Consider the following 18,018-nt stretch of genomic DNA (forward strand, 5'->3'; position numbering starts at 1 on the left):
GGTCAGGCGTTGCAGGAGCCTTTAGAGTCAAAGTGAAGGAGATGAACTGCCCTTCAGAGGGCTGGCTTCTCTGCACTGATACAAGTGAAATCCACGCAATTAGCTCAAGCGTACCCATCTGAAGTTCAGCAACAGGGAGCTCCTGGGTAACCAGTCAGTGGAATAGAGCTCCCTGTCTTGCCTCAGAGAGGCAACATAGGCAGCAAGTGACAGTGTGATGGACTGAATGCAACCTTTATGTCTAAAGCAATGCCAGAGGACGGACCATGGATATCAGTGCTCTTTTACCACGGCTTCTACCATGGAGAATCATCGTTAGTGTTTAAGGGGGCATGGCCAATCTTCATTCTGTCAGATCAAAGCATAACACAAGCACCACACACACAAGTGGTGTGGTGGGGTGAAAAAATATCTGGTGTTTCCACTCCTTCAGCTCTCAGTAACTGTTGGTGCTCTTCCCATTGCTTAGTGTTGAGAATGCAACTCAACTTGCCCTTCATCACCCTGAAGACATCAGTTGAGGTGCTACAGAAATGGCACCACTGAAGCTGGTTGATCTCCAGCCTCCTTGCTCAGATCTTTAGCACCTCTGGTCACTGTGAGTGCCATCAGCCACTTTAAGTTACAAATGACATCCATGGCTCCTGCAACAGCAGCCAAGAAAACTTAAGAGCACTTCTTTCCATATAGCTATGGCATGGCACAGCCAAGTAGCATGTGGCCACAGGAGCACAAGCAGAGCCCCTGCTGTTAAGATCCCTGTAGAGCAGACCTATGCTTGCAAAGCCACATGACAAAATGTATTAGCTCAGTGTGATCCAAAAAGGCAAGCAAAGGGAAGATCATCTTTTCTGCTGGACTTGCTGCAAAAGAAATATCAAATGTCCTCCACTTTGTTTTCATTCTGGAGCTGGAGTGAAATATCAAAGGATAATTCAAAACACATTTGGATGTGCTCGAGGTAGGAGAGCACGAGGCAATATCTCCAACAGACCATAGAAACCTATTCCATATTAACTCTATTCTTTCTTACCTCCCCCCGTGTTTGACAGCTCCTGGAGCAGGCCCAGCACCATTGCATCAGCACTACTGCCAGGATCCATTCCACATGCTGAGCAGTTTCTGAAGGAAAAAGCATTTCCTGACATCTGTTCTGAATTCACCACTCTGGTCCTCCTCCCCCACTTCATTTCACTGCACTCTGCTCTCCATCTCCCCATCCACCAACACCTGTCCCTGGCTAGTTGGGGCTCTCCAGGAAGAGTGGGGGTTCTTTGGGGTGATCACTCACACCTGTTCCAACCACACTTCCACTCCCCTGCTTTTTCTCCTTCTGCTGTTAACACAAGATTTTGCTTTCAAAGGCACGGAACATTCTGACTCTGAACCAGCAAATCATTTGTGCGTGCACTTTCTTTCACCTGTCCAACTTTCTCCTACTAGAAGCACAGGGTTGAGTGGTAGCTAAATTAAAGGCACCTTTGCAGGACTGAACCCAGGAGCAGAGTCATTATGCTCCCTCACTGCCTTTTTGATGGAGCAGCGGTAACGCTTGTGATTTCCAAGGCTGAATTTTGCTCTGATAAACTTCGCAGAAAAGGCAATGATTGCCAAAACTGTTTGGTTCTCATCAGAAGTTTTCCCTCATCACCTCCCTGTGCAGTAGCTAAAAAGCCCTTTTTAAATTTGTCTGTGTCAAAAACATTCAAGAGACAACAGGACTAATAGACACAACTTACCTTTCTCCTGCAGATTACTTTGTCAGTAATGCTGCATATACAAACAGGGATGCAGTTTTAAGGGCCTAGAAGTCACCACAATCTTGATCCTTCCCCCTGCACTTCCTAAGTTTGTATCACCGGGATATTTCAGCGTGGATCCCATGGTTTTGCTTCCAACAGGACGTGACAGACACCACCGCATACTCCAAGCATGTAGAAGATTTTATTAAGCATAACTTTGGTTCTAAGTATTCCTCATTTTTGAATTACCTTTAGTTAAAAACAATTATACAAGAGCAAATACAAAAAATATTAAATTATGAAAACAAATCCTTTAAGGCTCCCTTTTTATATTTATACGTATTTATATATGTACACTCAAACAAGTGCAGATATTAACAGAAAGTTAAAGCCACAAAAATTCTAAAAAATTTACTACTGTACTATCAAAAGCAAGAATTTTTAAAAAGTACTGCCTTAATAGAGGCAGAAGTGGTCGAAGTAAGCCATTTTCAAATCACTGAAGTGTTTGCAGGATTGCTTCAAATCCCCTGGAGCTGAAGGACAGATCAGGAATTGCCTGCCCCCATCGGCAAGCAGTGTCTTACTTGGGTAGCCACCCAGGACACTCATGATAGCTGACTACCCATGTAAGAGCTACCCATCCCAGCCCAATCCTGACATTAAAGACAGGCTTTTGCTTGTCAAATCAATATGAGAGTGATTTGGATTCCTAGACTAAAAGGTCAGCAGGATTCAAAGATGCTCTAACGAACACGCTGATGTTCTGCTTGCACACAGCATGAACTCCAAGTGAAAACAAGAAATCTACTTCACACTGTATGTACAAGGGGTTTTTCTGGCCACCTCTGTTTCATAACAAGAAACTACCCTGAATCACAAGCTGATATGGAGAGGAAGTAACATCCTTTCCACTTTGGAGGGCTCAATCCAATGCTTACAGAAGTCAAGAGGAAATTGCTGTCCCTTACCGACTCCGGTGCCATTTGGATTGCACCCAACTCCATTCATTTTGCTGTGCCTGCACAGTAGGATTGCCATGTTTACTAAGGACAAATGGCTGCAAAGAAATAGCCTGCTGAAGCCAGAGGAGGGTTTCCTCCCCGATTCCCAGACATTTCCATACTGAACAGAAGGTTAATTGTAGAGTGGAATCCAACAGACATAAAGTTTGGTAGGCTGGGAATGGTTAGGGTAAAATGTGTGGCATGGAACTCCAGTACTTAACACTGTCCCAGCAATCAACAGTATGAAACCAAATTGAACAGTGCAAGTGCCAGAACTGAAGGTCCTCTCCTTACAGAGGAAGGAAGAATGAGGAAGAATCTGCAGCACTCTGGGTGTTCCTCTCCTGAGAAAATACAGAGAGTTTTATTTGGCCTTTGTCCTTTGCAACTCCATAATCAGAATGGTCTGGCAGACCATCTTCACATTTGATCATCTAGATGTGAGTCACACTGCAAATCTAAATCAATGGCAACGCACTTACCACAATTCAATTTACTCTTGATATGATTATGTCCTCATAATAAATGCCTGGGTCTTGAGAAACTGAAGTCTGTATCTAGGAAACATTGCTAATTGTGAGCATTTTGTCCCAAGTGCTATGCTGAAATTGTGTTTAAAACATCTGACACTTACAGGAAAGGCAAAAGAAACTAAAAAAAACCAAACCAACAAACCCTCCCCCACAATACAAACACGTCACTGTTGATATTAGTAAAAAGCGTTCTCAAACAGTTATGTCCTTTATAATTACAAAGTCAAAATCATTTCATTTAGCATCCTAAGGCAAAGACTTTGATTAGATCCTCAGCTGATATGGATGAGCACAGCCTTAGTGAGAGCCACGAATGTGCTAAGCAAGGAAGATGAGGATTTTTCCCCACTTTCTGAAGACACAATATCTGCACCTACTCACACCAGGTAAGAATCCAATTCTAGAATCCTACATGAGTAATCTGTTCCCCCCTCCTCACCCCAGGCTTTCCTGGATAACTAGTAGTCATAAGCATGAGGGATCAGATTCTGCCATCGCTATAAAACTGAACAGTATTTTATTTAATGGCAAGTCATGGAATAACTTGCAGAAAGGCAGAAGGTGACAGAGTTGGACCCGAAGACTCGGTGGTAACACATTTCCCCTCTGTTGAGGCTAGAGGAAGGATGGGATGAAATGAATGTCATTTTATGCCTCACTTCAGGGAAAAATTCTCCATTTTGGTAGATTCCAACCATCAGTTTGGTCTGGTTTAAACACCACTCTGTTGTAGAACTACAGCAAATTCCTGCAACAGCTGAGCAGGAACTGATGGCAGAAAAGACTCCTCATTTCAGTTCCAGCAAATGAGTAATGTGCTAACACTGCATTCAGACCAGCATGTTCTCGGAGGAGAAAGGCCACAACAGTAAAGTAGGTAGGATTTCAAAATACAAAGGTTAGAAAACAGGAAAACAGGTCATTTTGCATTGAGAGGTAAAAGAGGTAAATACACAGGTAGCGCTGTACAGACCTTCACGTAACATTTTAAGGGAGAAGTTTAAAGACAAGAGATAAATCAGCTTCTTGATTCTCTCTGGTGAGAGGATCACCAGATTTTTGCTCTTTCATAGCCCAGATTCTACATGCTAAACAGGGAGAACTGGGCTTTAAGGCTGCTCACCTGTTCACTGCTGGTGAATTTTAAGCATTCCTATTCTGCCTGCGAATGCCTATCCCTGTGGGGATGGGCATCAATGATCAACACACCTCATATCATCCCAGATTTGATAAAAAATTCCAAGTGAACACAAATTATTGTGAGATATACACAGGCTCTAGGTCTAGATGGAGAAAATTTATCTGCACAGTAAAGTTTCATAAGATATTACAGGAGGAGTTTGTTTTGATTTAAAGCAAAATATCATCTGTGTACCTCCGCTAAACTAGAATCACAAGAGAGAAAGCAGTGCAACACTGAAGAAGCTTCCCAAGTATCCCTGGTTAAAATCTCTGAGTCAGCACTTCAGACTGGTCCATGACACTGAACTGACTCCTCATCCCACGCATCAATCCCAGAACTGCATTTGGCAAGTCGATCTGTTACAGTCTTCATAATCCACACGTCCTAGGAATTAAAAATCTCATCTTCAATAAGCGTCAGGTGGATGCTGTTCTTTTCCCTCTTGATGGGGCAAATCTGAGACAACCTGCAGAAGTCTCTCTGCAGCCACTGCAGAAAGCTGGAAGTCTTAGTGGACGCTGCCTCTAGGAGTCTGGTGCTTCTGTAGCTTCCTGGACCGTCCTCCTCAAGTTACCCTTGACTTTGACAAATTCAGGTGCATTTTCCTGCTCTTCTTGTATCTTCTGTTGCTCCAGTTCCAGCTTAAAAGGGATTTACGTGTTAAAAAACAGCATATAAAAGAGAAAATCAAAATAAAAGACAAAAATCTAACAGTTTCAATAACTGACCGTGCAAAAGAATTTAAACTGCTTCCTCTCTTTCTCTCATAGAAAAGATGAAGTTGAATTTCTTTGAGACTGTCTGCTCTCACAAACTATCAGCCTTTTCAAACCTTTGGCTCTATCTCATTCCAGCAGGCTGCAAAAAATTTTTCTAGATGGAGAAAAACTCTGCTAGTCCAGTTAGAGCATCACATGAAGCAGTTTTGAAGAAATTCTTTGAAATCTTCATTAAAGAAACAACAATAATTCCGCTCTCTAGCTTTTAGAACAGGACAAAACCAAATACATCTAGTGGGAGAACACGTGTGAACAGCTGCTAGTGAGCACACCTGCAGAATTTACTTCTGTGTGTAGACATGGATTTCTTGAGCATCTTTTGGTGTATCTGCTTTGTATATCACAAAAATCAATTAAAAAAAAGAATACTCCTTGGCCCTTCGCTGTTTGTTTTTGAGCCCATTCACTGACATTTTTGACCCAGCTGGGGGCTGTGCCCACGTGAGCTTAGACACTCTGCTCTGTGGGGCAAAGCTATACAGTGCTAGTGCAGAACCTTACTTACACACTGCACAGAATGAAGACTGCTTAGCAATCCACAGTGAAGGCAGACAGGTCACGTCACCAGAAAGAAAGAAACAACCCTTTAGAAAACTAACAAAAGCTCCTGAAAGGATCTTTATCTTAGAACACACCATGGTCTCTCTGATTAATGGGGACCACGCTGTCGTCTTATTTAGCTCACCTCAATAATGTCTCCTTTGTTTCTGGTTCACTGACAAGGAACATGCCCTGTTACAGTAAATCATGACAACATTCCTCCACGTGTCACACTGTCAATTAATGACATTCCTATGATGCTTACAAAGTCACAGCATTACTTGCAGTGGGCAGGCTTTTCCTCTTCTAAGAGCATTTTCTATTCTACATGTGTCCTTGGGTGGCTAAAATCCAAACCAGGCACCTTCCCACAGACTAAGCCATTTGAAGCTGTCCTTATCTCTCTGAGGGCATAAGGGAAAACTGACAGGATGACATACTTAAAATTACAACTGTTTTCTCCTTCCAAAAATATTTCTGCACCTAATTAAGAAAAACTGTAACAGAAAAAAAGGAAGGCCAAACTTATTAATTGATTTGACTACATCTCATTTTCAAGAGAGCTATTTAATTGATTTCTGTTGAGAAAAATGGGAGATACTGTTTTAGAGCATTCATTTTTTTTTTTTTAGAAGTAAATGCGTGAGGTTTTTAATTGAAGAAATTGTGCCTCTCAGGTACACAAGAGTGCCTTAAGAGGCCCAGATACATTTGGCTGTCCTTTGCTTAGCAGTAAGTTTCCCAGCAAAAGACTGCAATTCCATATAATTCTGTACTTAGGGTATAAAAATGTTTTCCCTCATTTGAAAAAGCCAGTGGGCTCATTCATTAAAAAGACCCTCTGCAGCCTTAGAAAGTCCCCTCGTTTTGCACACAGCCTGGAAGAAAGAAACAACCGAGGTTTTCATTCATCAAGTATCTAGTTTTAATGCACTACAGTCTAACATCCATTCTTAGTGGATCATCTCTTAATACAAACGCTACAGAAGTTGACTAATTCATGACAGTTTCAATGGTTAGATATGGTCAGGGCTCCACACGCTTTGCTGCTGTTCAAAATAAGATTCATCTGACCAAAAGCAGCCATCTACATGGATCCCTTATATAATGAGTAAAAACACAGAGGCAACGGAAGTGTGTGAATTGACTCACTGTAAAAAAAAAGCTATCTGCGTTTTGTCAGAGGAACTGTGCCAAAAATCATCATGGTGTGTAAAGTCAGTGTTATCTCCCATCTTACCTGCTCCAGTTTCTGCTGCCGTTTCAGTAGCTCTATTTCCAGGTCTGACTTCTTCTTTTGTGCCTCCTCTTCTTTTTGCTGTTTAATAACTTGATCTCGTTTTCTTTTCTCCATCACCTTTTGTAACTCCGGTTTGTTCTGAGGGGCAAGACCCCTTCAAATTAAATGGGAGTAGAAAGGAGAAGGGAACAAGGAAGAAAGATCATTTTTTAATAAACTGACATTCACAGTGAACTATAGGCAGGTTTTCTCAAGTCAACTGGCTGCCCAGTTAGGTACTTTGAAATATAAATTATTAATTAAAAGGAAAAAATAGGCAGAAGATGTATTTGTCTCTAACCATAAAAGTAAGTTGGAGATGAAGCCATATTATTACTGAGAATATTTCCCTTTAACACGCATGCTAGTGTTTCTCCTGAATAATTCACTCTTATGGCTTTCATCTTCAGTCTTCCCTCCTTTTTCTCCATTCCAGAAGAACCGATTTTAAAAACACTGCAAATCAGAGCTGAAAACTAATCCTGGAAAACAAACCAACAAACAAAACAGAAAAACCTCACTTCTCCTGCTGGCTGATAATTCAGAGAGATTGTGTTCGCAGAGTCCTGCACTGGGTACTATGTCCAGAGAAGTCTGCATGGACAGAATAAAAACATATCGTCCCTCTGGATTTCGCCACATTGCTCCTAGAAATCATTAATTCAGTCCTTCCTTGACAATATGACAGCTTTAGCCATGCCTGGCTGCTACGATATTTCCACTGAGAACAGCGAGAGCTCCCGGGCTGTGCTGAAAATCACACAGAAAGGGGCTAAAACAACAAAAAACCCAAGTGAAAAAAGGTTGCAGTCACCTTGGAGATCGGACAAAGAGGGAAGGATGCTCTCTCTGGTGAGATTTGAGCTAGTACAGCATCTGAATGATTCAAGTCTGTTCAGTACAAAATATTTTCCAAGCTAACTACTCTAAAATGAAACAGCTTACTGTTTGCAGTTGGACTCAATGATCCTTACGAGCCCCTTCCAACTCGAGATATTCTAGGATTCTATTTGGAATATCCTCATTATTCTGCTATTAGTTGGAGCAGAAAGATCCAAAATATGCCTTTGTTATTGTAGTTTTCACTGGGAAGACTGTTGTGTGAGCACATCCGGGATCAAGTTTAACAGCCATTTTTAACTTCAATTTCAAGACATCCAATAATATGAAGAAGCTTTCAAAAAAGCATATTTTTACCACTTCTCAGTGTATTATCTGTGGTTTCCTAATGCTTCCATGTGTATCTGATATCTGACAGCAGGTCTAAAAAAATATTAAAAAGCCATTTTATAGTGGACCTATGAGCGACTCCATATATTATGCAACATTCTATCAGTGTACATACCCTGGCAGCAAAATCAAATATTTAGCAACACCACATGCCGCTCCATATTTCTCATAATATATCTCATGGCCTGAATGCAACAAGCTACAAGATTGTATTAATATTTTATGTTTCATGCTATTTTAATTACATTTCAGCAGTTAAAAATTAAGTCAGGCAGAGAAAAGCTGAAGTAATATTTTATTCTAATGACTACTGCTACTACTATTAACGACTTCTACTGCATCTGGGTCAGTGAGAGCTGAATCAATGGGAACTTCTTCATTGCTCATCATCAGTGTAGACAGCCGTGAATCAGATGCAAGCTGCTAAGTAACACTACACATTCCTGATTTAGATGCGCTGTAGTTACGATAAATGGGACGACTAACACCTGCAGAAGACCTCTCCATCTAATCAAAGGGGATCAGTAGTCAGGCTGTGAAACAACACCTGTAATGTCAGTCCTGTTCTCACTCCTGCATTTAGGATGGGAAAGCAACAAACAGGCTGCTACTGGATGAAGTAGGTGCCTTGTATCACCTCTTCATGATTTTTCTGGTTAAATAAAAACCTTAAAATTTTTAGCATAGAGCAAGCAAACTGTGCTTAACCACTTCTGTCAGAGCTCTAAAATTCCTCCAGATACATGGCAATATGCTGTAACAAAGCATAACACAACCCTAATACCTACATCAAGGAAAAACCTCATATCAGAGGTAGTACCACGGAATAAAGCACAGGGGCCTATACAGCTTTTCAAAAAAGATTTTCTGCTTCTGAAACCCTCAAAGTATTTCATTTCTGCACCAATAAATAAGGCTGCAAATTAACAGCTGCAAGAAATCAAAATCACAATAAGAGAAGAAGGGGTATTGAGGGCAGCACAACTGTTTTGTGTAATAGGATATTCTTCACGAAGAAAGGAACTTCATACTGGTTTCAAGTGCTTTATGCTTACATAAACTTTAAAAGGAAAAAAAAAAACAGACATAATTGAGTGCAGTCTCCACATACAATAAAATCATAAGTTGAGAAACTTCAACTATCTTTCTTTCAATGCCTTTAAACTCTGTGGTGCTAGGAACTGACTTTGATGTTTAATCCCATTAACAAAAAATAGGACAAACACCTATTTAGGCCAGTTTCTTCCAATTCAGTTGGCATTCTGTAAAACATTTCTACTTCTTCATCACTAAAGAAATGCTGTATTGTGTAAGCAGTTCATTTCGAATTAAGTATCTAAGCCTGGCATTTGTGAGGATTTTGCTGTTACACATAGAAAAGGCCCTTTTCTCCCCTCAAAATCCTACCCTGCCAGAAGGGAAAAGAGAGAAACTTTCAGAATGCAACTCTATTGCCAAATACACAAATCCAGCTGAACTGGAGTAGTCAAAGTTCTTCCTCTACTTTACTTTATTAAGGTCTTGGGTCTCAAAAAGCCTGAATGGATGTTAACAGCAATTTTTATTCTCAAATGCACTCTGAAATAGTTCTTTCACTTCTACTTTGGGGATCCCCACACCCTTGCCTTTGTAATATCCCTTTTGAGTGGTTCTTTGTTTTGTAGACAGTCTGCAGAGAAGATACTCAGGGTGCATCTGTTACTGCAGCGCTAAGTTCAAAACTGCACGGGCAGCTGTCATAGATAAATGAGGGTAAAAGACAAAGGAGCAAATGAATTCCAAACCACTTCCTGATACAGTGGCATCCACACTGCAATCCCCTGTAGCGTTCAAGTTATTGGAAGGGACGTGAAAATGATGATTAAAGGGTTTACTCTCACACCAGCTACAAGTGGCCAAGGAACATGTGAGTTCCAAGGCCTGTATGAGGACTAAAATTATGTATCTCATTAATGGATTAGTAAATAAGATTCCTGAATTGCAAGTTGTAATTAATCTGTCAGGAGGCAGGAAGACAGCACATCTTCACTTACTCCTGCTAGGACATCCATGCAGGATTATGCTCTTGACACCAAGGTAGCACTGGATATCTTCATCAAATCATGAATTTATATAGATGTTGGTTTCCGCTTGTTTAAATGGTGGAGTCCCACAAGCTTGGACACTTTTTCTCCTCTGTGTCGTTTGGTAGCTATTTTTTAATATTTTTTTTAAGAGTCCTTTGTTGTTGAAGAGATTTAACAACAGTCCTACATCTACCTCTGCGCCAAGCCCCTGTGTCTCAGCAGTTGATGAAATCAAGTTCCAATTCTTTACATCTTCAAAAGCAATATATAAAGCAACAGCTGCACAATCCCATCCCAGAAAGAAGGAAGCAGAATTTGCAAAATATACAAAGCAACACTTGTGCAGCAGCAGAGCAGGCATCAGGCTATCACTGCATCGTAAGAAAGATCAAGTAACCACAGAACAACGTCTGAAATAAAATATACAATTTCTTTAACTTAGAAGTGCTGGGAATGATGCAAAGTCACAGATTTGATGATCTTGTTGGTGACTATGAAATATCTGACAAAATCCATTTATGTTGAGAGCTGAAGACAAAATACAGTGCCAAAGTAACAAATATGAAATGTGACATGGGAGAACTGAACCTCTTCCTCGTTAAAACAACCCTTAATGAGTATTCACAAACACGAAGTGGCAAGTCTTATTTACATAAGCTTTTACAGAGTTTCGCTGAATGATTGACAACATGTCTTGTGTTTGACATCCTCAGTGTAGTTTCTGACTAGCACTGAAACAGGCATGGAAGACTTTCAGTTAGATTAAGACTCAGATGAAATAGTGGAGCAGCCTATAGCTTTCTTACATAATTATTATGTCAGCATTTTTTTAGATTCTGTTGAACATATGTATATTTTTCAGTATCCCACCTGCAGCTGGTGCAGGTAGCACCACTGATTACACAACACATAAACAGCAGGCAACGTCGGCAAAGCCTTTGTAATGAAAATAATGAGCCAAAATTAAAATGGATAGCAAAGCTGTTTGAAAATAAAGTCGACATTCCAATTTGGAAGGATAAAATTCTCAAAGAAAGAAGGATTAGACCAATTTAACTCAAATTCAAACAAATAAACACTGTGGTTAAGAATCGCAGCCTTTTCGTCTACAAGGTTTTCATCAACAAAGTATGTCCACTGGGTTTGGGGTGAAACATCATTCTGATGAAACTAAAACTCAAGCTGTGTGTTTGGGGTCGGGGAGAGGCACACGTGATTTTCACACTTTTACCTTTTCTGATTCATAAGCAGCTCTCTATGGAGATCTTGATGATTCCGGGATGACTTTACAGGATTAATTAATTTCTGAGGTCTAATTAACTCAGGATTGTCATCATCTATGTAGTCTGGTTCAGCCATAATCTTTCTTGGAATGGGAAATGGATCTTTGGGTTCGGTGTCCTTACGCACAGTATCTGGAAAACAAGGGGTGAAAAAAACTGGTAAATCAACACTGAAAGGCCTTTTAAAGATGTATTAAAACACACAGAGGCACACATTGCTACATTAATAACACCTAAGCTTTTCTGGCTAGATTTTTTCTCAGTAAATAAAGGTGCTCAGAACAAACATCAGTAGCATTTTTTTTAAGAGATGGCAATTTCAAAGCCCTTCATCCATTGACTGGGATACACAGATTCCTCTCATTCTAATATCTGGACAAATATTCTGAGTCAAACATGCGATAAGTCCTTCTGATCTTTAATAAGTTATAGAATCATAGAATAATTAAGGTCAGAAAAGACTACTAAGATCACACAGTCCAACCGTTGACCCATTCCCACCATGCCCACTGACCACGTCCCTCAGTGCCACATCTGCCCTTTTCCTGAACACCTCCAGGGACGGGGACTGCACCACCTCCCTGGGCAGCCTGTGCCAACGCTTCACCACTCTTCCTGAGAAGAAATTTTTCCAAAAATCCAACTTGAACCTTCCCTGGCACAATCTCTTGTCCTATCATTAGTCACCCAGGAGAAAGTCCATTCAGTTGAAACATTTTGTAGATTAACAATACTAAGATCCAAATGTTAAACATTAAAAGTGTGTATTAAAACCTTACTGATTCTCATTTTCAGCCATCAGTTTCATGCCAACTATGAGAAAACTTCTGATGTGCGTAAGCTCTCAGCTGTACAGTATTTTTTGAGTGGAGATTCAGGAGAAATGTTGGGTGTGGATGTTTCTTAAAGTCCATACTTCACCCAGCTGAAATCCACAGAACTGCAGTGATCCGAAGCCACTAAGATCCTGATGATTTATATCATCTCAAGTTCTGGCACTTTCCTATCCTACCATAGAAAATGTATCTATACACCAAGTCACAGTACTTTCAATCAACAGCTGGCATGTAAACTGTAGTTTTCAATTAATTTATACACAACCATTCATCCCTCCCCTTCCACTAAAAGCCTCAGCCACAAAAAGTTCAGCATCTGAAACAAAACGCATTCAGAGCAGTTCTGTCTCTGCTTGCTGTCACAGAAACCAGCACGCAGAATCCAGGATGCTGCAGTTTGGTGAAACAAACATCGCTCCCTTCATCGGACAAAAAAAGCTCACAGCATGTGGGTTTTACAGAGATGAATCAACGGGACAGGAAAGAAAAAGACAGAGACCACCATCAGCCTGACTGACAGAACAGCCGAATGCTGCGTGCTGTAGAGTACGGAGCTCTGAGATGAATCAGAGAATCACTGGGGTTTGCCACGTATCTTCCATTAAAAGCTGAATCTGTGTTTTAATTCAGATCCCACTCTTACCTCTTGGTATAGTGGAAAGGTTTCCCCTATAAGACGTGGATACCTTCATACAGAACATCACCAGCACGCAGCAGGGCTGCATGTGGGCTTACAGATGAAGAAGGGAAACCACAGCACTAGTTTGTCAATGGATGCAGGGAAGTCGTACTGGATTTGAATGTGTCTAACGTATCCTGTAAAGGCCTTTCCGTGTCTTCACTTGAAAGCACAGTGGGGGTTGTGCGTTGTTACTGGTGCTACATCTCACACGTCTAGTTTCTACAGAGCAAATCCCATGAGAAGCAGCTTACCAGAGTGAGCTGCTCTCAGGGTGGCCCTGGCATTAGTTTTTCACGGCGAGGACATCCGTAGCATTTTTGAACTCTGTGGGAGTGTTAGTTCTCACTGGGATCTCTGAAACTGGTAAAGAAAAAGTAGCTGTCAGCAGCCCCAATGGTTCAAAACAACATAAGCATACTGCTGCACATGGCACAAACCCATTACTGATGTTGACTATACAATAAAAACACTTCACTCAGCCCTTCAGAGCCCTTCTTGCTTCACTCAAGCAACCACCTATCCCCATGAACATCAAATATACAGAACCCTTGGAAAATTCAGAAGAAATTCAGTTCTAGTCTAACCTCCTGCTGAAGGTATTATCAGCTATGGGTCAAACCAGGCTGCTCAAGGCTGTATTCAGCAAGGTCCTAAGTCCCCTAAGGCTGCAGTGCCTGTGTGGGCCACCTGTTCCCAGGCTCACTGATCTTCACGGTGAACTTTTTCCTTATGGCAAATTGTGTTCCAGTTCCTGCCTGCTGCCTCTTATCCTCCTGCCCTGCACTGCTGGGGAGACCACAGTACTGTATAATTGTATTCTTATAAAAAGGCCAGAAACTAAGGAACTACCCCAAACAGAGCCTATTTCTCAATGCACATCACTTAGAAGCGTGGAAGTTTACCCTCTTTATCAATGACTGAATAAACTAGGGTTTTTTCCCCCTTGTACTTATTTTTAATAATAATGCAGCAATTCATACTTCCTTGGTATTCACATCAGGCCTATCACAACTAAATTCCAGTGTGTACACGTTTATTTTGGTCAGAGGATGGATATAAACTTCTGTTCTTCTACACTCCTCTCAGTTCTGCAGCTCTGGTAGGGCTGTCAGTCTCTTGGAAGGCATTTATCATCCACAGCTCTCCATAAAAGTACCGTATAATCATAAAAGTAGAGTTTTCTATATACAGTATAACTGTGTAATCAGCCAGAAAATGACCTGCTGCTTCTTTAAGACAAGTTTTCCATCTGCTTAGGCAAAGATGAAAAATGCAGAATCACCCACAACTGTTCGTCATGAACAACATGTTGGTTTTCTAACACGAGCCCCTGAAAAACAATTGGATTCAATCCTTTCTCAGAAAGTTTGATGTAATATTTTGCAACTTGTGTATTCGCTTTTGGCAAAAACTTAAAAGTGGAGTCTATTCTTCTTTCTTCTGTCCCATCTCTATTTTTAAAAACATGTATTCAGCTCCAAGGTCAGAAGTAGTGGTTTCCTAATGTAACATGAACTCTACCAGAAGCAAGCATGAATGAATGAAAATCCCTTGGGAACTGAAGACGCTTTCCACGTGTCATTAAACTGCAAGTGATTTCAGCTAGGATTTCCAAACTGAGCTAGCAAAATAGGGCACCCAGCTCCTGTTCACTGAACCCCCTTCCACCCTTTGCAAGTGTGGGCTGGCCTGGCTGGAAGCCACCATCCCAGTCCCACAATACACAACCAACACAATTAACACAGTGTGATTTCTGCCCGCACCCTTTCAAAGCAAACATTTATGAAAACACAGGTAGATTTCACAAAAGAAGGGAACGGAGACACCGAGAGTTCAGCACACAATAGACAGGAACTGCTGGAAGTGAAACCACTGAGTTTCATCCTGATATTCAGACGACACGTCGGTACACGCTCAATAACAGAATCTCTTCAGTTCAAAAACAATGTTTAATACAATGACAATAATAATAAGAAGAATAATTTATTCAGTGAGTCCCTACTATTCATCTTTGCAAAAGCCACAACATGTATATCCACTCTCAGATCATCGCAGTGGAACATGAAGCACGTTATTATTACACGTTATTAGTAATGTTCCCAGCATTACTGGAATGGTCACTGCACAATTCTGACTTGTGAATCTACACAAAATATTTTACATTTTTCCAAGCTTAATCCAAATAATCACTTGGCAGGAATACACTGCCTTAATAGAGCTGGAGAAGCTCCATTCAGTCAGCCACACATCCACAGAGAAAGCACAATCCATTTCTGCATTTCACTGTTACCTTGCTCCAAAACTGAGATAAAGACATTTGGATTCGCGGGATGTTCTAGCTGAGCTTGCTCTCAGTGTAATAATTGCATGCTAAGGGGGAACATCTCCACCTGACATGTCTGTTTCTGGTGTTCTTCATTTTTTATTCCATCTGTAGAGTTTTGTCCAGCAAAACTCCCTGCAAGACACGTGCCAAGAGAGCTACGGACAGCCAATGGCATTTTTAGCAGATTCAGTGCAGATCTTAAAACACTGGGTGAAGGATTCTCCAGATGCCAGAGCGTTTGCTGCAACAGAGCTTGTAAGGCTTCAGAGAAGGAAGTTCGTGCCAAAAAAAGCTCATGTTTATGCGGCATTCAGGGAATTGCGTTTATTTTCTCTCTGGCATTCGTCGTTCCAGAAATCACCCTACACACATGGAATCTGAACATAAAAATTCCTATGAGACACCATAGATTTATATGATTGTACATATATTAGGCATTTTCACCCTTCAAATGGTTCCCACAATTATTTGCAGCTGTGGAAGCAGAGGTAGACTTGAGGCCCCTTAAAAAGCAGACAAATAAATGCCTAGGAATACAGATGAACATCAAAAGAAGACTAGTCTAGGATCCAAAAATTACATTAAAGCTAAATTCACATCATTTCCTCTTTGTCTTACTAAATTATTAAATTAATATCTTCCACAGAAGCATTAACCCAAACACTGGATACACAAGATTTTATTCTTGAAAAAGCTTGAACATCTGTTCCGAGCTGTACTGCAAACCATCAAACGCTGTTTTTTAAGACTTACATTTTTAGATCTTTATACTACTTCATAGACTCGCGGTTTGTTACAAGTAACCCAAAGGCATTCTTTGAGAATAAATATGGTTTTACTCTCCTCCTTCCCATTTTGAGAAGAATCGGAACAAGAAGTCTTCACGGTGCCAGCTCAAACAGCCAGTGCTGCCTTGCACAGCCCAGCTTGGATGGAAAGCTAAAGAGCTACTTCTATACACACTGAACTTTCCAGTCACCTTCTCAACATCGTACATCAAAGCCCCTCACCATTATCATTTTCATCTAAAGGCGCTCAGTGCAGCGAGAGGCACTTGACTGCAAAGATATACTTGATTAATCCATGATTACAGATATCATTAATAACTTCCCACAGTTCGCCCTTTCATTCAAAGTTAGAGCTGCTGAAAATAGAATGCAAAATACTCTTTCCAGGCAGGATGCTAAAGCCAGCCCCTGTCCAAGCAGTCTGGCTTTTATCCATGCAGGCTTCTGCAGCTCAGAGGGATGGTGAGGTTTGGATCACAGCAGACTAAATGAAGTAGCAAGCCTGAAATTTTGCTGTCACTACAATGCCAGAACAGTTTAACTAACAGCACCTTTCTTACAGGCAGATTTTATAAACTCTCTCAATGTATGCAACCTTTCTCCTTTGCAGTAACATTGGGATTACTTCACTGGAATACACCGGTAAGAGAGATCTCCTAAACTACTACTAAATGCAAATAGAAATGGTCAATTTATTAAAAGAGTTTTTAACCCTCCTCCTTTCATTCACCACAATCCGATGATGTATCTTACAGCCACATTCTTAAAAAATGTATGAGCCTGATAGATGACATTGCAATTAGGCCCACATAAACAGAATCACATTAACTCAGAACACTTTCCTGATTAAAATGGCAGTGAACAGGGCACATTGGTCTGCAGCCCCAAATCTAGAGAGCAAGGTAATGGTACCAGCAGTTGATGCCTTCATTAGTTACGCAGCTGCCAAAAGACTGAAAGACCGTGGAGACTCCTCACAGTAACTGCGGTGCTGCTCCTGCTCACTTGACCAGAGCAGCCCAAAGCAATTTTAGCAATGCCACGAGTCTGGAGAAAAGCAGGGCTCACCAGCTACTGAAACTATTCCTATTGTCATATTAAAATGAACTAAAGCACTCCAAACCTCAACGATATCCAGTTAACATTCATTTTCTTCCCATAAGTACTGCTGAGAATCTAACGTCAACAGAGCACAGATAAAACATCCACTAGATGAGAAACCAGAAGAAAAAGGGTCATTTTAAAGATGTTTGCACTGGCACTGATACCTAAAGGGGAAGACAGTGCAAGATTTGGGGCAGTGTTCCATACTGCTACAGTTCTCTCAAATGCCAAGTGTTGCTTATGGCTCTCATACAATTTAAACACTACCAGGAAATCTCTGTTCCTGCACTTTGAAGTTCAGTCAAGCCCTGGGTGCTACGAGAAGAGCCTACACCTCCAGTGAGGCTAATGGCTAAAGGGTGATGCTGGTAAGGGCACAGTGGCTGGTCCCTCTTAGTTTCCAGTCTATCTGGAAAAAAAGAGAGACAAGAGTCTTCAAGAATATTTGCACTTTACACTGAAATCATGAGAACCAATGAACATGAATTTATTGTAATCCAAAATAATTTTCCCTACAGCTGCAACTTCTGTCAGCATATCTGAAACAAGCTAGATGTACCAGCACCTCTACATAGTTGAATTTCTTCTCTTGCTCAGTTAAAATGCTGAAAAGGTACCAAAGAAGCTCTGCAATTAGAGG

General features: G+C 40.9%; 1 protein-coding gene across 4 annotated transcripts in view; it reads right to left on the bottom strand.

The window, feature by feature from the left end:
- FAM107B (family with sequence similarity 107 member B) overlaps positions 1,923-18,018 on the bottom strand; it is a 62,731-nt gene continuing 46,635 nt past the window's right edge. For 3 of the 4 annotated variants that reach the window (XM_021384414.1, XM_021384415.1, XM_021384417.1), the window contains 3 exons: positions 11,591-11,774; positions 7,025-7,178; positions 1,923-5,106 (listed from right to left, as the gene is read on the bottom strand). In XM_021384414.1, coding sequence (XP_021240089.1) covers positions 4,990-5,106; positions 7,025-7,178; positions 11,591-11,774 — 455 coding nt within the window. In that variant the 3' untranslated portion in view covers positions 1,923-4,989. Of the gene's footprint in view, positions 5,107-7,024; positions 7,179-11,590; positions 11,775-13,411; positions 13,521-18,018 lie in introns of all 4 variants that reach the window. The other variant, XM_021384416.1, reaches the window with a different exon arrangement.

This window comes from Numida meleagris, chromosome 1 (genome assembly GCF_002078875.1).
Source record: "Numida meleagris isolate 19003 breed g44 Domestic line chromosome 1, NumMel1.0, whole genome shotgun sequence".
In the NCBI taxonomy this organism is placed as follows: domain Eukaryota; kingdom Metazoa; phylum Chordata; class Aves; order Galliformes; family Numididae; genus Numida; species Numida meleagris.